The 22543-nt window shown below is 57.8% G+C and overlaps 5 protein-coding genes across 5 annotated transcripts; 1 reads left to right on the top strand and 4 right to left on the bottom strand.

Annotated features, from left to right (window-relative positions):
* Nucleotides 1–2586: 2586 nt before the first annotated feature.
* Nucleotides 2587–5795, top strand: HRG_01251 (fungal specific transcription factor domain-containing protein; the record flags this gene model as incomplete). Its single annotated transcript, XM_044859722.1, has 8 exons — nucleotides 2587–2707; nucleotides 2792–2836; nucleotides 2895–3425; nucleotides 3493–3840; nucleotides 3901–4182; nucleotides 4301–4854; nucleotides 4920–5410; nucleotides 5486–5795. The coding sequence occupies 8 exons, from the start codon at nucleotides 2587–2589 to the stop codon at nucleotides 5793–5795; spliced, it is 2682 nt and encodes an 893-aa protein (XP_044726122.1).
* Nucleotides 5796–10501: 4706 nt separating this feature from the next.
* Nucleotides 10502–11496, bottom strand: HRG_01250 (4-coumarate-CoA ligase 2; the record flags this gene model as incomplete). The annotated part of the gene is made up of 3 exons (XM_044859721.1): nucleotides 10502–10971; nucleotides 11042–11200; nucleotides 11262–11496. 3 exons carry the CDS (start codon nucleotides 11494–11496, stop codon nucleotides 10502–10504), a joined length of 864 nt encoding a protein of 287 aa, XP_044726121.1.
* Nucleotides 11497–11715: 219 nt separating this feature from the next.
* HRG_01249 (thioredoxin domain-containing protein) lies at nucleotides 11716–12369 on the bottom strand (the record flags this gene model as incomplete). Its single annotated transcript, XM_044859720.1, has 1 exon — nucleotides 11716–12369. The coding sequence occupies one exon, from the start codon at nucleotides 12367–12369 to the stop codon at nucleotides 11716–11718; it is 654 nt and encodes a 217-aa protein (XP_044726120.1).
* A 641-nt stretch (nucleotides 12370–13010) lies between these two features.
* HRG_01248 (cytochrome p450 domain-containing protein) lies at nucleotides 13011–14665 on the bottom strand (the record flags this gene model as incomplete). Its single annotated transcript, XM_044859719.1, has 3 exons — nucleotides 13011–13908; nucleotides 13968–14433; nucleotides 14488–14665. The coding sequence occupies 3 exons, from the start codon at nucleotides 14663–14665 to the stop codon at nucleotides 13011–13013; spliced, it is 1542 nt and encodes a 513-aa protein (XP_044726119.1).
* Nucleotides 14666–20681: 6016 nt separating this feature from the next.
* Nucleotides 20682–22311, bottom strand: HRG_01247 (modin; the record flags this gene model as incomplete). Its single annotated transcript, XM_044859718.1, has 4 exons — nucleotides 20682–20818; nucleotides 21047–21470; nucleotides 21585–21607; nucleotides 21678–22311. 4 exons carry the CDS (start codon nucleotides 22309–22311, stop codon nucleotides 20682–20684), a joined length of 1218 nt encoding a protein of 405 aa, XP_044726118.1.
* Between the last annotated feature and the right edge of the window lie 232 nt (nucleotides 22312–22543).

Here is a 22543-nt window from a genome sequence, read left to right as displayed (position 1 = left end):
TTGCCACCTGCAAATGCATGCCAGAATAACTGTACTGTACTGTATGTAGATGTTGTCTTCCCAAAGCAGCAAGCAGAAGGCTCTTTCCGTCATCGCCTAGGTACGTTGCCGGGCTTTCACGTGCTGTTGCCTTGCATTCGGCCGGCCTGAACCAACAAGGACATGGATCCTTGTTCTCACTCCTCTCTCTTTGGAACCGCAACTCTTTGGTCTGCAAGTGCATCCCCTTCGATTTCGGTCTAGACCGGAGCAGTTAGCAGAGGCACCGGCCAGGATCCGCAGGGCAGCCTTGGCCTCGGCGCACAAGCATCTAGTTCGCGCTATAGGACTTTTTGTTCGCACCTAGCCTCTTTCTCCGCCTTGTCTGCTGGAGCCGCCTGTGTGTTCACGATGCTTCTGAGCAGGTAGCCGCCCTGATTGATGGTCGAGCCAACATACATACGCACGCTGCGTATAATTATGCGACCCACTGGGCTGAGCTGTCCCGTGTGCGTGCCAGCATGCATGCGCTTTACCAACGACTCTTTCGTGTCATAGCACACAGTAGCATACAGTATGTCGAGCAAAAGGACGACCAACGGTCACTATAACCCACTGCATACTTATATTGCATACAGGTACGTGCTAACTGTACGTATACGGCAAGGTAATTACAGTATAAGCATGGCCTACTAATGCGATGTGAAAGGCTGTGTGGCCCCGTCAAAGTAGATGCATGCATGCCTCGTCCTATCTCGGCTCTGTACAGGACTGCCTGCAGGCCTGGCACACACACAGACACGCTCTCATGGTAGGAGAGACGCAGCTTCGGCACCAGATGTTACACAGGCTACCTACGTACGAGTCGCCCATCAGAGTACTAAGCCTGTACTGTAGCATCCGATTCCAAACAACGACAACCGGTACGGTGACCAGGACAAGGAGACATGGATGGTCCTTGCAAGACAAGGTACGGATGAGCGGCACAGAAACGCCTGGTTGTACGACGGCCCGTGTACTCCGTACTGTACTCTACGTGAGGCTGGCACGCTTTACCAAGGCCTTGTGTGTCTGGTGAATGCCCCATCAAACACACTCGGCCAGCGGACCGAGGCTAACTTGAGATGAAGCAGAGTCCTGCATAAAATACGATCTAGGCTAGTGTGAGGAGGCAAGCAAAATATCCAGGATGGATTAAGGTAATGGCAAAAATAATAAACAGGTCCGCCCACATTAGCGGCCCTGCTTGCGATGCCAAGGATGACTTCGATTCGTCTCCTACCCGGGGCGTCAAGCAGGAGGAAAGCCCACTGACGAGGATGGGAAGCCCCGCCAGCGCCGCCTGGGTACTTACTAGTACAGCGCACCACCACTACCACCACCACCAGCATTCAGTGGGCCCCATGGCGACCTCCTATCAACCATGATCACCATCAGCATCACACCCACCACGGAGTACCTTAATCAGCCTCCAGTCCCATCGCCGGTCCGCATGCCCCTTCTCCACCCAAAGAGACTACTCTACTCCAGTGCTGTGAGAGTACACTAGCGGAATCTTTCAACGGCTTCTCCACCCGTGGGAATAGGTACCTACCAGCAGACCTCGCACACCACCGCCGACCCGACGACGATGCCCACCCCCCGTGTCCCCCAAGCAGGGAGAGAGAGTCGTTCCTTCAATCTGCGGCCTCGTCAATCACCAGAGACAGACCTGGGGTGGTGTACAAGAGCTCCTCGCTGTACTGCACATGCATCTCATACTTGCGGGTGCATGTACCTCCACAGAGCGGCCCCCCTCACTAAAGCCAGGTACTGTACATACCTCGTCCACTGTAGGTAATCGTACAGGGTACTACCGGCGGCATCCTTGCTCGACCATCTCGTCAATCCTCTCTCCAGCTCCATCCATCCATCCGTCCACCCGCCCGCCCGTCCGTCGAAAAGTCGACGACAAAGACGGGACGCACTAGTCACCGGTAACAAGTCGAGGCCCGCACCAGCTCTAGCTCGAATCTCAACCCCCCGACCCCTGACAGTGCGGAATCCCATCGACATCATCCACCCTGGAGCGAATCGCACGAGGGAAGCACTGCAGCTACGCTAGATCCAAGGCGAAAGAGGGGGGAGAAAGAGAGGCAGAGAGGAATCAATAATAACCCGGCCGGCCCTCCTCCTCCTCCCCTTCCTGGCCTCTCTCATCCCCCCTGGAGCACATCCGAGTGCTGCTGTACGTCGACCTCGCCGTACGTACATACATGCGTCGTCTGCCTCGCTGCTACTCACAAGCACACGGTACCACCGTTTCTTGGCTTGTCACAGCCATCGTCATCCACCAGTGCGAGTACGACGAGTGAGTCCACTTTCGCCGTCGCCGTCGCACGCTCTGTCTCGTCCAAAAGCGCCGACCTCGCCTCGTATTCTCCCTTCCTGTTCCTCTCGAGCCATCTGCAGCCGTCTGCCAACCCGAGAGGCTGCAAGCCCGCCGTGTCTGCTTCATGTCGACTGCCCGCCACTCTCTCGTCGTCCCCGTCGTACATCACCAGCTCCTCGCCTCGCACATTCAGCTGTCCTCATCGCGACACGTCCGAGTCCGCCCTGGGCGTTGCCATGTCCAACGATTCCGCCGTGCGCCCCATCTTGCCCCAGGACGCATCGAGCACCCAATCCGCACACATGGGTTCCTTTCCCTTCATCCCGCACCAGTATCCCCAGAGGGAGACGCAGAAGAGTGAGCATCGCCAGCCCTCGATGACATCGGTATAGGAGAAGCCGAGAGGCCTTGGAGGCGCTGACAACCCCCCCCCCCCTGCAGACTATGTCTTTGTCGACGAGCACAACCGCCACAAGCGCTTAAAGGGTGAGTCGCCCGGCCGAGGCTTGTGCCCGCGCATCTGCTGACGACCTTGCCGTCTCAGTCATGAGAGCCTGTGAGGGCTGCCGGAGAAGGAAGATCAAGTGCGACGCCGCCACTACAAACACATGGCCCTGTTCGGCCTGCATCAGGCTCAAACTCCACTGCGTGCGGCCCAACGGCTACGACGGCTCGTCCGACTCGGCCGCCACCCACCCGCCCGCCACGTACGAGACCATCCTGAACCCCTCGGGCCAGTTTCAGCAAATCGCCCTGCAGCCTCATGTCCCCAAGCACGCGGCCGACGTCTACCCATCACACGGCGCATACCCGGACCCCGATGCCTCGGCCTACCAGTCCATGCCCTTTGACTCGCAGCACAGCCTGCACTACACGACCGTTCCTCCGCCTCCCGTCTCCCTTCTCGACCACCACCACCACCAGCCCTACGCGCCACCCCATGCCTTTCCCACTCCGCCCCTGCAGCCGGCCCCGCGGCCCGACGACTCCTCCGAGGCCTGCTCCACCGACTCGTACCAGCAGCAGGACCTTGCCGATCTGCTGGGCACGCTCAAGGTCAACGAGCTCGGAACAGGTATGTGCTCCCCCCGGCCGCTACTCCTCGCTCGTCTCCTACCTGCCGCTGACTGCATGTCACGCAGCCCCCTATCTACGCAATAAGGCATCTTTTCGCCACCATGAAATGCCCGCCGTCGAGGATGACGATGATTTCGAGAGCGTCCTGCCTCCCATCATCACCGGACCGGGCCACAAAGTCCGGGTACCGCCGGAACTGATGCCCGACGATGCCTCGGCACTACACTACTTTGACCTCTACTTCGCCCAAGTTCACCCCTATGTACCGGTCCTGGATAAGGTGCAGTTTTATCGTCAGTGGAACTCGGCCAGAGAAACCATTTCGCCCCTTGTTCTTGAGGCTCTCTTCGCCATTGGAGGTCGTTTGGCCGAGGATCCCGCTCAGGGGCACCAGTGGCTGGCGCTTGCTTCCAGTACGCTCGCGCTGCCGTTCCCCCATGGCCACGCATCACGTCGCTGACTCGGACCTGCAGGGCATGCCGATTCCTTCATGGATATTCCCCGCCTGAGCACGCTCCAGGCTCTCCTGATGATCCTCAAAGCTCGAGAGGCCGCGCCCAAGCGTGGCTACTACTACCGCTCGTGGATGACGGTCGTGCAATGTGTGCAGATGGCCAAGGACTTGGGCTTGGACGAGCATTACGAGGATCACCAGGTCGGCCGCCCCTGCGACTCGAGCCCGGCTGAGTGTCAACTCCGAACCCGAATCTGGCAGACGATATTTGTCTGCGAGGTCATGGTCGGCACACCCCAAGGTTTGTGCCCCCGCTGTGCTTGGATTGGTCTTTGTTTTATTTTGCTCCGTCCACGGTTGCTTGCTCTCACGGAGTCTGCCGCAACATACACGCAAGATTGCTGACTATTGGGAGAAAGGCCGTCATGACTTGTCCGTCGACCTGGAATCGGTCGACTTCAGCATCCCCCTCCAGGTTGAGGGAGGCGACGATGGCGAATACCTCGTGTCGCGGAATTTCACCTACTTTGCCCGGCTTGTGCGCAACATCGGCAGAATGAGCAAAGTCTATGCAAAGATTGGGAGGAAACGAGAATGGGGCATGGACCCGGAATTCCAGCAACTCAGCCAGAGCATCAGCTCGTTCTTGTCCGAACTGCCGGCGGACATGGCCATCACATTCCCGCCCGGCAGCTCGCCTCCGTGGATACCGTCCTCGTTTCTCGGAAACCTGCACTCGTACTACTACCTCACCCTGATTCTTTACCACCGGCCCGTGCTGTCATTTCTCGACCCGGCCGCAAACGAGTCGCAATGGAAGCACCACATGTCCATCTGCTACGACGCGGCCAAATCCCTCTGCCGCCTTCAGGAGAGCATCGTGCAAACGTTTAGCCTCACGGGGCTCCAGGCCATGCAGCGAGGCTTTAGCTTCACCGTCTACGCAGGGCTTTCTTGCATTGTCCTCCATCTTGTAAGTCGCCTTGTCTCGGGGTGCACCGTGTCGTACGAAGGTCTTGGTGCTAATCATCGCCGCAGGTTGCCATCGTGTCGCCGGATCCCGAGCTCAACTCGGACGCCCCGGAATACTTTACTCGCCACATGAGAATCATGGAGAAGGTGATGGAGGCGTGGCCGATGCCGGAGCTCCAGAAGCAGATTGACGCCGTCCGCGAAGCCTTCTCGGCCGACGTCAGAAGGCCCTTTGTGCTCAAGCCGTCGTTCCCGTACGGAAGCCCGCACTCGTCGAGCCATCCCAGCCCGCCCGGAGGGACGCACCGATATCGACAGGCCATGGATCGAACAGGCCCGCTAGACCAGCATCTGGGCACGCCCCATACCCAGCCAGTCAGTTACCCTAGCCACCCCATCTCACCGCCGGTATCCGCCGGTCCTGGGGACAGCAAGGGTGACAGCCCGCCTGCGCAGTCGCTCGTCCTGATGCCGCAAGACGGCCAGGCTCCGGACATGCGGCAGGACATGGCCATCCCAAACAGCCAGCCCACGTGGAACCCAGCGAGGATATTCGAGTGCGTGTTATCCGCGCCTCTCACGAGTCAATGGCTGGCCCCCGTCACTTAGCAAGGCGCTAACTCGAGCTGCAGACAATGGAACACGTCGTTTGGCTCGCCAGCGCAGGCGGAGCCGGTGGCCGCTGCCCAGGCTGATGCCCTGGACATGGCGACTTCTTCGGGCCCCTCGGAGATTTCGACTATCCCGGCCGTCCAAGGTGTCGGGGCGACGTTGGCAGCCGACGGCGCGCAGCAGATGCCGGCACAGGCATACTCGGCTCCCACGCCGATGGCCAACTTTATCACACCGGCCATGTGGCAGGAGTCGGTGGCAAGCGTATATGAAGGGGGACTCAAACGATCATGGGATTACGACACGATGCAAACAATGAAGCGACGTTGATGCGTTTTCCTTTGGCCCGCCCGCTGCGGATGCCTGGAGGGAAATATGTGGACGAAAGAGAGTCGCCGGCGACCTCGAGCTGCTCGCACTGACGCCTGGGGATCCTTTCAAGCTGTCGTCGTGCAGCCGTGTCTTTTCCTTGGCCTTGTTTGGCAGGAAGGGTGAAAGAAAGGCCGTCCCCTCGACGAGCGTCTACTCTCAGGCTTGCTCCCCCTTTTCTTTCATGACGAGTCCCTTTTTCTCTTACTGTTCGACTACAGGGGAAGCTTTACAGCTGCTTAGGCATGGCCCTACCGGCGGGAGAAATTTGGAAATGTGTACGACTGTGCAAGATACCCTCACGTTGATGGAATCGAGAGAAGATAGGGTACTGACGGGTAGGGGGTTTGGGTAACCAATGCTGACGCGGCTGAGGGCCTCGACGTGTGACGACGGGCATGCATGTGGACGACGGAACGAATGTTGACGAAGCCATGAATGGGGAGGTGTGGCGTTATTACTTGGAGAGATACGATGCCGGGGCGACTCTTTGCGGTGCTTGATGGTCCGAGAGAAAGGCCGCGGGGGAGGGGAATGAGGGGTGGAGGGGCTGTATGCATGCATGTATGCATGAATGTATAATAGAAGGGAGACGGCGGCTTCGGATGGAGCAAGAAAAAGAGTTGGATGCGTAATATCGTTCGATATGCCTTGATATATGCCTTGGGTAGGCGGTGAAGCTTACGTGAAGCCCACGGGGGGCCTTGCACGTGGGGAAGGTTTAAAGCAAGAGAAGCAGGGGTCGGAGCATTTTCTTGTTGAGTGGAGCTGGATACGGGGGACGCAAGGGAGAGGTGGCCAGCAAGCCTCGCGGACCCCGTGTTGGATGGGTGCCAAGAGTGGTTGCGAGCACGCCGTGGAAAGTTGGAGGTGAAGAGGTGTGAATGGCTGGCTTGAGGTTGGCATCATGTCGAGCGACAGACAGACAGGCCGTGTGGGTGGGACGGGGAGAGCCGGATCTCGCGTCCCTGCTGGCTGGGGGCTCTGCGGTGGATACCTACAGCATGTAACAGTAGGTATATCAACCGCATGTTAACGCATCAGCGCATGCCTGTCGATGAAGTCAACAAGGTACTCAACGGTACGCCCTGCGAAATATGCAGAGCGTTTTGCAAGGGGACGACGAATCCCGAGGCGCGCGGGGCTGCAATTGCTCCGAAGAGCGCCCAAGTAAGTTAGTAGTCTGCTATAGCGCAAAGTCTGTCGGCTCTGGTGGCAGCGGCAGGGCAGTGGGCGGCGGCGGTTCTTATAACATGCACCTGCGTATATGTATGCCTAGATGTACACGGGGGTGATGCTTCTCCGTTGAGTTGCGGGCGGGGTCGTGTAACGTAACTATGCTGTAATATGCCGTTTGCTGTCTGTGTGACTTTGTGTGCTGGGGGACAGGATGCAAAGCTGCCTACCCATTCCTCTTGGACAGGCGTATAGACGATGGCCGAGATGCTGGGAGATGCATAGAGAATGGATGGGAGACTTGCGCGGGTACTCTGCGTATGTATGTACGTATAGGAGACACACAAAAGACACGTCTTCGTTGATAGTCAAAAGGGACACTAGGTACTTATATCCGTACCCCAAGTGATACCCCGCCCAGAAAACCTGCCTTCCCCTGTCAAGTGCGCATCTGCCCCAAGGAGCCTAGTCTTTCCTCCCATGTACTGTACCTATTATACGTGCCCAAAGCCCCTCCCTTTTTGGGCGCCTATCGTGTCCTCCTCCAGCAAAAGTGCCTCCGGCACCAAACAAGAACGCCTTTCCCCTTCGTGTATGTCCGTAATCCTCCGGGAAAGTCTCAACCGTGAGAAAACGCATTGAGCCCGGTCGCAGATTGTAATCCACTATAAGCTGACACCTGGAGGCAAGGGGGCAATGAAGTCAGCTCTGACAAAGAGGTCCAAAGTGTCCAGAATGGTCTGACGAGCCTCGAAAGACACATCTGGGCTCATTCTGGCTACCAGCGGGTAACCATCTTGAGGGGAGGCCATCGTCCATCCCTCAAGCGGTGGGACCATGCGGAGATGTCCAGGGGTAAAGGGCAGGCAGGAAGTGAGCCTTCCATACTGGTCCACACCGTGTCGCCGAGCCGCAGAGGGACTGCACCCTGGCCAGACCACGCCCGAAAGTCTCTCCAGTCCATTCTTCCCGATGGCCGACAGAGGCAATGCAGGCCAGCTGTTGAGGGAGTCCGAGGGTAATAAAAATGCCTTCTCCAGCAACGGGGGCAAAGTCGTACTGGGGCAGGCCATATTGCTTGACGTTCCCCATGCCCAACATGGTCCTTATGGTCGGGTTAGGTCAGGCAGTTGAATGTCTATCGGAAAGACCATTGATGAGCCTACCACTAAAGACGGCAACATAAGTTGACGGTCTGTGGGGAAGATTCCTCGGCACCGTGATTGGGTCTGGGTTACTAGTTATATCACCGGGGCTTCGTCAATAGCACCACGCTGGATAGCCATTCGTCGGTCTGCCTAGAGGTCCGTGTCAATAGCCTGTCGTATAAAGCGGAAGGGGTAGATGAATTCCATCAGTCGTAGATGCTGATGAATGCGCAACCAGAGAGGGTAGTAGATCAGGAACTCCGTAAGAGGGACTTTCGGCACTGCCTAGGCCCGAGTATCTCTCTGGCCCGAGTAGTTGGCAGCAAAGATTTCCGGGCATAAGTTGCTATCCCGTTTGATCTAGACCCATAGATGGGCTGCCAGCAGCAAGCCAGCCGGAAGAAGCAAGTTATATAGGTGCTGGTCTGCGAAGGCTGCTATAGAGTTCCTCTAGAAATTCGAGGACTGCTAATAGGGGCGTAAAGTAGATAAATCCCGAAAGATGCTAGAAAGCCCGCCTTATAAAAGGTCCAGCTTTCGGCAGCCGGGAGTTAAGTGGTCGATAGTTATAGGCGTCGTAGCCTATAAGGGCAGCAATAGGCGCAGCTGTCGGGTGGTCCTCGACCCCCCCAAAGGTGTACTGGTGATGGAGATTTGGACGGGTTATATCCTTCGACGAATAGACCGAGCCAGTCCACAAGTGGCATGCCCGGCGATAGACTCTCACCCTGACCCATGGGCCTCTGGGTCTAGGCTGTCCCTGAGCGTCGACAGCAAAAACGCTAGCCCCGCTGGCTCTTCCAATAGTCGCTGCGTATCTCGCGACGATCCACCGTCCGAATAGCTGTCAGCCCTGCCACACGAAAGGACCTCATGTCCGGACTGAAAAAAGCGTCCTGGGGGTTCGGCGGTTGTTGGGCTCCCGGAGCCAGGGGAGGAGGGGGTGGTTCAGCCATGATTCTGTGGGTTCAAGCGTCACAATCTCTTCCCAACGGTCCAAAAGGTGAAATCAATGCTGTACCAATTCAGGATGCATCACCGGACGCTCCCACCCACGAAAAGGGCAATAAAAGTCCAACATGGCCCGCAAATGGTGGTACGTACGGCCCACGACACGTGCCAAAGAGGGTAAATGGAATGGAAGTGAACACGCAGGAGTGAGGTTCGCAAACACGCATAACAAAGAAAGTGGTCCCCTGAAAGTGGTCCCCTGCCAGCTGGCGGTCCCACTTTTCTCCGGTTGCCAAGTGGTGAGTGTCAGCAGGACAACAAAGACTTATAAACTATACCAATATTAATCAACACCTCCACTGGGGGTGCCCCTATTTTGCTATATTTGACAGTGAGCTATCAGTCCACCTCAATGGCAAAGATGGCCTGAAAGGCAATGATTGAGGCTGGTCTCCCTCCAGCCAACCTGGTCTCACCCGAAGCTTTGACAGCCCATCTTGATGAAACTCTAGGCCCTCGACTCCCCGAATGAGGGAGCCATCAACGTGACTCAGTTGGTATGTGACGCGTCCGACTCGCTGGTTGACTTTGAAAGGGCGGCTCCAGCGCGCAGTTGGCTTTTTTGGGCTTCCCCTCTTGCGCCACTATCACCAAGTCGCCGGGCTCCAGTTCGGGTCGGGGTCCATCCGTGCGTCATCAGACGCGCAATATCAACTAACCGCCGGGCAACGACACGACACGCACGGCGAACACACTGGGCTGCATTCACTTACAAGTCTGGTAAATTGAGGTGTGTACGCAGTAAGAACGGCGGCATGCTGTGCTGCACACTAATCACACATGCTTCGTAACGTATGATGTTGCCTACAGGCCACATACGTATATGCACACATCATGCGCCTGCCGTCACGCAGCCTGCCGGGCCTACAGACAGGGCCGTCTTGACCAAGGATGACGGCACAGGCCGGCACAGGCTGATAGGAACCCTCTCGCCTCGCTGCAGCTGCGTGTGCCCGGCTCGTCACATTGCCCTCGATGAGGCTCTGCGGAATCACCCCCGTCTGAGCGTTCCCTGGGCGGCGGCGGAGACCGGCAAGCCGGCAACAGGCGGGCTCGGCCCATCAGTGCTGAGGCATGATGCTCCTGTCGCTCGGGCCCAGACACGCTGCGCCTGGTGATGTATCGTGGCCCGCAAAGCAGCCCGGCTCCTGCAAACTTCTCCCCCTCTCGGTCCGAGCCGTGGCTTGGCTCATACCGATGTCTTTGGATGTCGCTACCGTTTCTCTGGGTGACGTGGTTGCTGTTCGCCCTTGGTAGGCCGTGGGGCTCTCCAGCTCGGATCGTCAGACGGCAGTTGTCTCTTTCTCCCCTTCTTCCGAACCCCGGCTGGATTCAGGAAGAACCCGTTGCCGCCGCTGCCCTTGAGGCAATTTTTTCCTTGACAACGTCCCAAATCCACGCATCAACCATCGAGCTCTTCTTGACCTGATACCTCTTGGCGCCGCCGCCCTTCTTCCTCGTCTTCTCCTGCACGTAGAACTTCCCCACGGCGCGCAGGTTGTACCACTTCCTCGCAGCATTTTCGCGTGTCGTGTCGCGCACGTAGTTGACGAGGCCAAAGCGGCGCCGCCGGGCGCCAGCCGGGAGCAGGTCGCCGGCGTTCAAGCTGCTGTACCGGGGCTTTCCGATGGCGCTCATGGTGGTGAGGGTGAGGGGCGTCGAGGGCGGCATGGCGCGGACGAAGCGCTCGAGGGCGGTGCGTGACACTCGCGCCGAGGGCGGAAGGTGGATGTGGATGTGGGTGACAAAGGGAGCGGCGGTGGAGGCGACGAAGGCGAGGGGCATAATGCCGCAGAGAGCGACTGTCGACGACGGGTCAGCAACGATGACCAGCGGGACATGGTACTGGAGATGGAAAGGCGGTCCACGAACTTCCGACGGTCCCCGCCGTGGGTTTGTCAGCCTTGATGTAGGTCGGGACAGCGATGAAGCAGAAGAAGGCGCCAATGAAGATGCTTGTGAGCTTGAGCATGGCGAGAAACGTGATGCGCCCCGTGCCGGCGTGGTATATGATGACTCGCTCGGCTATCTCTGCGTGCGTGTGTGCGGTGAGAGACGGACGCATGACACGAAGGAGGGCGGGCGGGCTTACGGTAGTGCTTTTCGTTCTTGACGGCCGTCTCGGCCTGCTTCTTGGCATCGTCGCCGCCGCGAGCCCGGCTATTGCCGTTTGTCGCAGGCTGGGCGTAGCATCGCCGCCAGACGTCTCGTGGAAGCAGCAGGAGCCGCAGGCGGGGGAGCGGGGAGACGGGCGGTCTCAAGGGCGCTGCCGGGGCGCATCTCGCGAGCGACAGCGTCTTGATGCACGCCCGGGCGAGGCATGGCATTGTCGCGGCTGGTTGCTACTCGTAGCTCAGGGGAGTGAAGCAGAGGGTGAGATTGACGAGGCATGCAAGGGTTGTCGTCGAGACGGATAAGATAAGAGTGGGCAAGGAGATGGGCTACCCTAGACCACCCCCATACCTGAGAATGCAATGCATTGTCTTAGTTTAATCGGTAGCTTCAACAAACACCCAAGTCAAGCACATGCAACTGTTTGTCATTATTCAGACAACGTTGTTGGCCAACCACTCATTCCACTGGTCCCCCGTCCAGCCAGAGCTTATGTCGTGCACGACGCCGTCAAAGACGACCGTGGGCGTGACGTGAACACCGACCAGGCGGTTCATCTTGGTCAGAAGCTTGAGGTCGTTTGTGACGGCGTTGCCCGTGTTGAGCGCGCCGTCCTTTCCCGGCTTGCTGGGCACCTCAAGCAGGGCGTAGACGTCGCCCTCATCGACGCCGGCCGTGCGGGCAGCCAGGCGCGCGAGGCGGCGGTACGTCTGGTTGCGGGACTCGTTGACGACGTTGACGTCGAAGAAGCCGGCCTGGCCGTCGAAGAGGGCGGCACTGAAGTCCCAGAAGGCGGCGGGGGCGAGACGCAGGACGGCGAGGGCGGCCTCGTGCATGAGCGTCGACGACGGATGCCACGGCTGCACCTGCTGGCGGAAGACAACGGTGAGCGCGGGCGCCCAGGCCGGGTTTGCGCGCACGGCGGGCGCCACCGTCTTCATGAGCGTGCCAAACATCTTGGCCGAGTAAGGGCAGCAGTAGTCGGCGAAGAACTCGAGCGTGTGCGTTGCGCGCGGCACCGACGAGGTCGAAGGCGAGGGCGGCGCGAACTCGAGCTTGTGGCCCGCAAACTTGGGCGGGACGGCCATGGTTCTCGATGCCTCGGGTCGCGGTATTGTTTGTGGTGTTGATGGAGACCGAGTAACTTACGTAGAGGCGGGGGATGTTGGAGGTGAGGGGCAGCTCCAGACGCGCATTTGCTTTCTTTTTCCACATCAGACGAAACGAGGTGCATCGCGACTGTCAGCATTACAGCATCGCTAGCTCGGATCGGATCGGCCCGGCGATTCGCTCCAAGGGTGGAGCAAGGGCATCGGAGTTGTGCATGTGGATCATCGGGTTCTCCGCCAATCACCTCGCAGGCTTATCAACAAACTCAACAAGCTTAACCCCAAAAGAGGAAGCCGAGTTCTATCGTCATCTCTATCGCCTACGCCGTCATCTGCTCTAGTTACTTATCGTCCATCGCATCTCTATCCTCTACAGTACATGCCATCGTTGATCCAAGCCAAACACCAAGTCTATCCGCAGAATCCGTCAACATGGCAGAAAAAGCAGGGTATCAAACACCAAGGGGGCCAAGAAAAACCCCTCAAAGCCCCAAAACAACGACAAAAGACCGAGCCTCTCGCCTCGCATCATCGTGATGGTACAGTAAGAATACAGACGGGGGGGCCGCGAGGCGTCGGGCTGCCTCCCGTATTCACCCAGCGAATCGATCGCCAGCTCGTCACATGGGGCCCACCCGCGTCAGTCTGACCGGCACGTCGTCGGCCAGACGCTCGAAGCCAACGTTCATGCCCGCCATGGGCCTCGGCGCAGGGCACACGCCGCTCTCCACGTCAAAGTCGTGCAGCAGCGTCGCCACGGCCGCCATGGCCGTCTCGAAGCCAAAGTTGCGGCCGGGGCACAGGTTTCCCGCCACCCCGAAGCCGCGCACCTTGCGAGTCCGCTGCGTGCTCAGCCGTCCGCTGCCGTCGAGGAACCGCTCCGCCGAAAAGGTCCCGGCGTCGGGGCCCCATGTCTGCGGATCCAGGTTGAAGGCGAGCATGGGCAGTAGGATGACGTCCTTCTCCTTCACCGCCACGGGCGTCGCTCGCGAGGGCACCGGGAGCTCAAAGTCGCCCGTGACCACGCGGGGGACGGCCGTGACGTGAAGCCGGAGCGTCTCGTGCCACGCCGCCACCAGATGAGGGCACCTTGTCCGTATGTCGCTCAAGTCCAGGCGGCCCGATGGCGAGCAGGAAGAGCTTGAAGTCGTGTTGCCGTGGCTCTCATCGTCGTCCTTTGCCGGCTCGACCCGCCGCACTTCTTCAGTGACTTTGCGGCGAAGCTCGGGGTCGGCAAGCAGATGGCGCACCAGCCAGACCGACAAGGTGCTCGCCGTGGGCAAGAGACCCAGCGCCTCGAGCAGCTCGCACCGATAGTAGTCGACGTTGCTTTGCCAGTCTTGGTCGCTCATGGCAATGGCATTGATGCGATGCGCCACGCTCGTCTCGACGCCCTGCGGGTGCTCGCGGTGAAAGGTCATGAGCCTCTCAATCAGGAATTGCCGCGCTCGGTACGCCCGCCGGGAAGCGAGCCGGGCCATGGGCAGCGAGAGCGATTCGAAGTTGTCGCTCAGGATCCTTCAGGCCGCAAAGTTAGCTTGGCGCTCCCGACCGCGACGGCCAAGAGGGCCACTTACACAAACTGCCTCATAAACTCGTGGTCCTCGTTCCACGGATTCTGCGGTCCCCAGAGTGTATGGGCCGAGGCCCCGACCACCAGGTCAAACATCCATTTTCCGACCAAAACCTGCTGCTCGCGCGGCTGTCTCAGGACATGCTCGCGGATGTAGCAGCCGGACGTCTCGGCGAGGGCTGCCGAGCCTTGGGAAGCCGCAAACAGCTGCGAGTGCGCCGGGCGCGGGTCGTACTCGGCAATTGTGCCAACGGCCTTGTCACTCAGCTCGAGGGACTTTTGGCCGATGATGGAGATGACCCGAGCCAAGCTGGTCTCGTGGACGTGCTTGGCCAGGACCCGGTCGAGAGAAGGGTTGACAACCAAGACTTTCTTGAACAAGACGTCAATGGTGAATATCTCGGCCGGTGTGTTGACGATGAGCTGATGGAGGTATCGGGCCCCGCGCCGTCGCAGCTCGAGAGCGTGGCCTATGACGGGGATGACGGACGAGACATGGGGCAGGGGCTCCGGCCGGGCCTTGCCGAATCTCCAGCATGGCAGAGGGGCGAGCATCCTGGTGAGCAGGGCAAGGGCCCGCAAGACAAAGGGGACGGACAAGAGAGCGAGGAGTGCAACGGCAAGCCGCAATTCGAGGGGCAAGACGGCCTGGTCGAGGAGGGGCCCCTGGACCAAGGCAGCTTTGAGCCCGTTGGCATTCATGGTGGCCTCGAGGGTCAGGTTGCAGGTTAAGATTGGATGTCGATAACTCTATGTTCTCCTTTACTTCAACTATAGACGAGAACCAGAAGACCAACCGGCCTCGGAGCGGCCTCGAAACATGTTTAAATAGCAAGCCGTGACGGCGCCCAGGAGCGTCAGGCTGGGGGCATACTGCTCCGGACGCTCCTAAGACGAGGAGGAGCCATTACTGCGGTGCCTGAAGCATCGCCCCCAGGCGAGGCAGCCTGGCCTGCGCCGCGAGCCTTCTGACTCGAACGCCGCTCGTATTACCCATTGTCGTTGGCGAAACCGGGAGCGAGCAAATCACTTGGTCAGAGAGTTCGAGTCCTATTGCAAGGACCGCACACTGCCCCGTCTCTCTCCTGCTCCTCCTTGTCGTCCAACGCCAACGTTTTCGTCCCCATTGTCGGGTGGTCTCTCCATGCCCCCCAATGACGAGGCCAGGCTGGGGTTGACGGCAACGGGGGGTAGCGGTAGAGTTGGTACACGGGGCCAAGGCTATAAGCCCTGTCTATATACCGAGGCCTGTTTTGTTTCCCATGTCTCCTAGGCGAGAAAACAGACGGCTACCATGTATTCCTCTTGTTTAATTGACAGGATGGGGTACTGGGGAAACGACGAGAGCCGATTCGACATGTGGGTGGGAGTCGAGCCGACTTGCGAGCTATTCGCACCCCAGCTGAGCCTTGCTTTTTCAGCCTGGTGAGGATGTCAAGGGGGGGGAGGGGGGTGTGTCGTTTGGCAGGCTGGAGAGAAGGGGTCTTGCCCTTGCATCAGCCGCACGCACGGGAATGCCAGGTGACACCAAACAGGCACAATCGGGAGCCATGACGGCGCCCCGGTCTCGTCATGGCCCATTGAACAGTTGGGGGCGGGTGGCAGAACGCTAATAAACGAAGGCAGCTAGCGGTCGAGAGGGAGCGAACTTTCTCGGCCCATGCCTGGAACACGACGATGATGCGATGATGGGATGTTTACTCCCCCCCTGCCTCTCACGCTAGGGCAAGGCACCTCGGGAGAAGAGCAAGGCCGAGAGCCAGGAATAAGCATCGAGGGACCCGGGAAGGGGGGCGAGGGGGGCTGTCTGGTTCGTCCAAAAGCCATATACGTGTGTATCAGACTCGGCTGGACCCTTATTCGAGGAAGCCCGATCGGAACGCTTTCCTGGCTGATCCCCCTGTTGAACGCCTTGGTCTCCCCTGCGGACGAATAAGCCATGGGTTTACGGATGGCGGCAGCTTCCAATGGAGGAGAGGCCGAATGCGACAAATGAGAAGACCAGATGAATGCCCAAGAGACAACAAGTAAAGGGAGCAGAACCGGGCAGAGGAATCGTCCACGACCGGAGGCAGGGGTGGCGTGCCCATGCCGTTATCCGCCCGAGGGATCCGTCTCTCCTCCTCTGCTGCGGCGGCGGCGGCTTGCAGACAAACAAATGGCATATGACTCACGGACACGGGTGGCCTGTGTTCTCGCTGCTTGCCTCAAGGCAACGATGATTCCGGGGACCCTTTCCCGCGGGAGCACGTGGCGCTGCTGTGCCGGATGAGGCCCTGGAGATGGCGATTCGACTCAGGCCCCCTCTCTGTCTCAACACTCCGGCTCCCGCTGGGCGCCGTCTTGCTCGAGAACTCTCAGCGCGCCGGTAAGGCTCTTCAGCTCCGTGGGAAAGAGGCACGAACCGGGGGATGGGAACATGGGAGGGGAGCCATGTGGCAGTGATGCGATGAGGGGGTGAGTGAGATGAGATGGTGCTGGGCGGGATCTGACCGGCGCACAGCTTATGAGTTACAGGGGCAGGCCCTAATACTACACACATATGCTTCGCACATGGCGCTGATGAACCATGCCATGATGCTCTGTTAGCTCCAATCCTCTATCTAGGGCGGTTATTTCTGACCGTGTCCTCTGCGGCTGCTTGACGTGCGTGCCTCGCTTGTCTCTGTTCTCTGTCCCCCCCACGGCGTACACCCGTACGGCCCATGCTCGAATTATTGGCGCCTTCTAGAACACGCACGCAGCACGCAGCAGCTTGCCGGCGCAGCTTGCCGGCGCAGCTTGCCGGCGCTAACGTGCGCCGCCGCCCCGGAACCGGACGGACGGCGGGCCGCGACGGTTGCCTATTCGGGCTGCCGGGGGGCGGGGCCAGGACCGAGCATCCTCGCGCACAAACAACGTTGCATACTGTACATCATACATCATACATCATACATCTTACATCTAGTCATCTACATCTACTACAGTACCGTACCGTCATGGACTCATGGCCCGTTGAAACAAAACATGTTGGCACCCCCCGTTCCGTGGATTGTTTCGCTCGGCTCGCAAACTGCGGCAAAGCCCCAAAAGGCCCGCCCCCGGATGACTGATTGGCCTTGCGCATCCCGGCCGAGCGAGGGGGGGCTAATTATAGGCCCAAGTTATCTATCCACCCACTTTCATTAACTGTACACCCAAAAAGTGGATTAACTGTGGCTGACGGCCGAAGAGGGCCGATACCGCCAATTTGTATGCACACATTCTCTACGATAAGTAGAGCCAGGTAGTAACAGTTCTCCTTCAACGATAAGGCACCCAAAATTGAAGCTATTCGTACTGCGCTTTCTATGCTGATGAGACTATTCTTTGGTGTTTACAACAGGCCTCCTTCTTCGAGTGCACTACGTGCCTGATCCGCTTCATCTAACTGTGATTCCAATTGATCCCATACATCCTCAAGGGCGGCATCGTCCGTGAGGCCGGCGACGAAGATGCAGTCTTGGGTCTCCCGCCGTACCGGCTGATCGTCATCATCAGAGACTGGCGTTTGACGCCCGGCTTGTTGATACGCCCGTTGCATCCGTGTGCCTGCCTCGTACGTATCGCCGTTTTCCTCGATGTGCCGCAGCCCTCGTTCCGTTGAAGTCATCGCGGCCGTTACCGTACCCGTCATCGCCGCTGGTGCCGTTGAGGAGGAGGCAGTCGTATAGCCTCAGCCCGCTCATGCCGTTCAGCGATCTCGTGATGTGACGGATCCCGCCGCGTTGATCTTGACCGCCGTGACTCTTCGAGGTTGAGTGAGCCCTTGGGGCGGCCCTTAGCCCTGATAACTTGTGGCTCGTATGGTGCCCGAGTAGGGCTTGTGCCCTGAGCGCTTGTATCGATCGGAATATACCAAAATGGGTCGAAGTCGTCGAGTGTAAGGGAGGTATTGGTGTTGATAGACTCGAAGATTCGATGGCAGCACGGTAGCCCTCGACTAGTAGCCCAATTACAAGGACATTGACCTGGCGGCGGTTTGGCCCGTTGACTTCGGGGTCTAGAGGATCTTGCGATGCTCATCTATTAGTAGCTTTAACGCATATGACGATACTCGCTCGCGGATCGGCATATACGGCGCCTGTAGGGAGAACGTTGATATCTTGTGGAGGTTTCGATTCTCTATCGCTGTGATCTGAGCAGCCTGATGGCCCCAGAAGCGTTCGAATCGTTGGAAAACGGTCGTCAAATCGCCCGTACAGGACCAAAGGAACTTCTTCATATGAGAGTGAAGTCCTCGACGATCGAGGTCGTTGTACGCCCGAAGTGGCGATATTGATTAACGAAACAAGATACAAACTTCTCCTTCCAAGGCGTTAGCCACGTATTGCAACAGTATTGTATAGCTGCAAGCGGGTGGCGGCCTGGTGTCTCAAATTGGCGTAAACGTTCGTTGAAGCTATTCACATCTTGTGACTTGACGATCTCGTTCCACTCTTGTAGAAACGCTTGGAATGCCGGGGCCCGTACGACTCGATTGCCGATTTTTGATGCCTTAGGAAAAATTGCTTGCATTTCGCAACGACATTCTGGTTAATATGCCACGTGCAGAGAAGGTTAGTACTGTTTTGAAGCTCGCGAAAGCTATCTAACGCCTTAAGCAACGCAGTATCTCGGTCCGTGACAGTGACCCTTGGAAATGGGATCGACTCCTTCTCGCAAAGGACTAGCAGCAACGAGATAGCCCAATAGTAATGGGACTCGGTCTCGCCGTTCAAGAAGATAGAGGCAATAGAGAACGTTTTGTTATCTCGAGTGGCCGCGCAGATATTCAATAACGGCATATTGAATCGGTTCGTCTTGTAGGTACAGTCGAGGACGAGGACATCGTGATGCTGACGCCATCGATGGAAGGTAGCACGAGGCGCGAGAAATAGCCCAGTTAGCCGGCCCTGGGGATCACGACTATCTCGATGAAAGAAGTCGGACTTATCTAGCCGGTCGTAGAGAAACTGAAGAGGCGTACGGCCAGCTAGTTCTTCCTGACGGTGCCTAGCCAAGGCGTTACTCACGTCTTGAGCCGTGATACCGGCTAAACGAGGATCGTCGTGAACCAGGTCACGAAGCTCGCCAGCAATATCGGTCGGCCGGGTATTGTTATTAAACTTCCGGATAATGTCGTCGCGATACTTCTGGATAACAAGCGCCCGGTACTTCGGAAAGACCATCGGGTCATCAACAAGGCGATGATTGTGAACATCGTGAAGATAAGAGATAGTCCAGTAACCGCGTTTTTCCTTCAACGAGAGGCGAAATTCACAGTCTGTTTTCTGGGTTGCTGTATTGAGGCGACGACGAGAGATATGAGCAGCTTTATCCTTCCGATTTTCGTAGGGCCGGCCTTGATACAACGAACAAGTGCAGACTTGCGTTGGCCAGCGTTATCCCGCTTCGATGTTCGAATGTGTAGGGCGTAGCCCTCAGCCTCAGCAACGGTATCGGCGGCTTCCATCGCGGCCTGGAAGGTCGGGAATAGTGTCTTCGTAAGCGACTCCATGATTCGGGCTCGTAAGGGCAGAAAACGCGGTGCGAATAGCTTCAGTTTTGATGGTATTGCTGATAGTTACGGTTACAGGATGTTGTTACGCAAGCATCACGAACTGGCCAGCTGGCCGGCCGGGAATGGGCGCACCAAAATTAGCGGCATCGGCACTGCGCCTGACCCAGCCACAGTTGATCCACTTTTTGGTGTACAGTTAATAAAAGGAGGTGTATAGATAATTGGGCCCTAATTATAGGCACCGACCATCAGGGCTTGGCGACGAAACGGGGAATCCGACTTCATCCAACACCGAGCGGGGGCCATGACGGGACCCTCTGCGCCGCCTGGATTGTGCGACGAGGGAGTCGCGCGCGTGCTCTCTTACATGAATACATGCCCTCATCGTGCCCTCCGTACAGGCGCTTCGTCACACGTGCTGTCAGCAGACTCGAGCTGTACATGGCCACATGCAGTGCGTGCCTGGCGGGCGACCGCCCGGCTGGCTGCCTCCGGGGGTGGATGACTCTTGATGGCCGCGGGCGTCTTTGCGGAGTAACTAGGTCCCTCCCTGTTCCCTTGGGGCTGTCGTTATATATATAATATTTCTTCACTACCTGTATTTAGACACAAGTTGCACACCTACGTCACGGGCGAGCCACGTGCAGGTACGAGCCCGAGTCAGCTGGCCTCCGTGTAAGCACACGGCTGTCAGTCGAGCTTACAGTTCAAACGGTCTGTCCAACTCGGCTCTTCGTCTTGTACACTGCCGCTGCGCCGCACCATATAGACCCGTCTTGAGCAGAATTCCGCTGAGCGGTTCGCCCTTTGCTCATGGCCCATCCCTGCAAACTCAAGTTTCACCATGGCGACAAGTCCCCCGTTTCTTTTCCCAGCTGGTCCTCGACATGCTGCTGTCGGAGAACCTTGCCTAGCATCAGGTAATTGTCGACAATGGTCCGTATTGCGCCACGCACCTCGCGTGGAAGGCTGACGAGACCGCTCGGGCTGGCTTGGCACATTGCGTCCGCCATGTTAACCATCCTGTATCGAAACCTCGTTTGCAGACGTTGGACTGAAACCGCCCCTCAAGGCATGAGAGCATTGCTCCAATGCGAGAACAGCCAGTCCGGTTATCGGGAGCTTCGTCAACAAGGGCGTCCATGGCGTGGCAGAGATTGTACGTAGCATGACCGATCACAGACCTTGATGTATAAGTTACATGATATATACCGGTAATCTTCTCCCCATCAGCTCGCTCTTGCAGATCTGGATGTCATGTCTGTCAAAGTCGTGCAGCCTGAGCCAGCACGTCATGCGGAATACGAGTGTGCACCAGATTTCCTCGTACGTTACTTCCAGGTCCCCGAGCTCGTCGGGCTTCGATCCCTCGGGCTGGCCTAAGGAGCGTGTCATGTGCTAACCCCCCTGACTAGGCTGGCTCTCTTCCAGGGCGTTGCCGACAGATTCGGTCTTCCCATCTGCCTCGGTCACACCGCTGCTGCTTGGCTTCTCCTTGCCCTCCCCCGCGGGATTGGCTGGCCTGGTACCCTCGGTGCTCAAGGGAGGGCTCGCAAACCGACGACTTTGAGAGCGAGCAGCCGCCTCTGCGACCACTTTGCGACGAACAACCTTGAAATAGACACTCATGAACGTGGCATACTTGTCTTCTGCCGAGGCAGTGTAGATGTCCTCAAAGCGGGGCTCGTCAATGCTCCGGATTGGGTCCAAGTCGTTGCTGGAACTTTCATTCATACATCGGAGAACCTCTTGAAGGTGGATGCACAAGACGTCCCGCGCCTGGGTGCATGTGGCCTTGGCTGTAAGAATCTCATCGAGATCTTCGAGGGCTTCGTGGAGAAGAATCAAGAGCGGATATTCAACCTCGCTGTTAGCAATCGGTGGGAGGTTATCCATCTTCGCTCGCATTTTGTCGATATGCCTGTTGATCCTTCTAAAGACAAGGCTTTCCGGCTGTTTTGGTATAATGTTGTCCCATATCGCGGACTGGAAAGACGCAAACAACGATGAAAAGGAGAGGCTAGAACCTACCCAGGCATGAATAGTGGGATTAGGGAGACGTCGAAAGCACGAATTTTTGATGTGCAGCGTTTGACCAACCATTCCTATAATCTCGAAAGTAACTGGACAATCTGTTAGCCGTGGAAGCATTCCAGTACTTCGTATGGCGCATGAAGAACTGCGGGGCCATACTAGGAAACAAGTGATAGTCCTTCTGATTACCCTGGAGGATATAACTCGTCGTGACTGCATTACAGCCGATCTTCGCCAAGGTATTGGCGATCTCTTTTCGGCTCGACAGTCGTAAGGTGTCCAGCGTTCTATCCTGGGACAACTGTGGTCGACGAGAAACTCGCAGTTCGTTGGAATTGCGGTAAAGTGTTGGAACGTAGCCGAAGCAAAGCTCCTTAACCTGGTCAACAGGAATAATACGGTTCTCTGTAAAGTTGCACTGGCCAATGTTCTTGAAGTCGAAAGCGATGCCTAGGTTTGGAATGGACTGGCCCTTCACGAGAAAACCAATACCCCTCGCTAGGCAGCGGTCGTTGGGCCAGTCGAACTCGAGCCAGTACACGCCCAGCATGGCCAGAAGCTCCACCAGGTAGACCATCCGTGTGTTGGCGTACGGTTTCTTGAATCCCGCGGGCATGGCGTCCCAGCTCATAATCCTCCTCTGAAGGGCAACCCTGAGCGTATTACTTTGGTACACCGCCAAGTGACTCCCAGTCACGTTGTTCTGCCATAATCGCGACTCCTCCTCCATAAACTGGATAAACCATAGAAGCAGGACCCATGAAGCTCGTGAATTCTCAGTCGTCTCGGGCATGGCTGACCCCAGACGCTCGAGCCCAGACCCGAAATGCGCGTTCTCAGGCGCGACATGCTCGGTCCCAGGCAGGGCACGAGTGAGGGGGGATCCGTCTAGGTAGATTAGGCCGGGGAGGTGGAGCAGATCGTGACGGTTGGATGGGGAACATATGAAGGTGGTCGGAACTTCAAACTGAAATTCAAAACGAAATTGCGTCGCCTGCCAGATGCGTCTCGTCGACCGATGCCAC

The sequence above is a fragment of the Hirsutella rhossiliensis genome, assembly GCF_020360975.1.
Source record: "Hirsutella rhossiliensis strain HR02 chromosome Unknown scaffold00001, whole genome shotgun sequence".
Classification (NCBI taxonomy): Eukaryota; Fungi; Ascomycota; class Sordariomycetes; order Hypocreales; family Ophiocordycipitaceae; genus Hirsutella; species Hirsutella rhossiliensis.
Note: the sequence above shows the minus strand (reverse complement) of the source record. Positions and strands in the feature narration are given on the sequence as shown.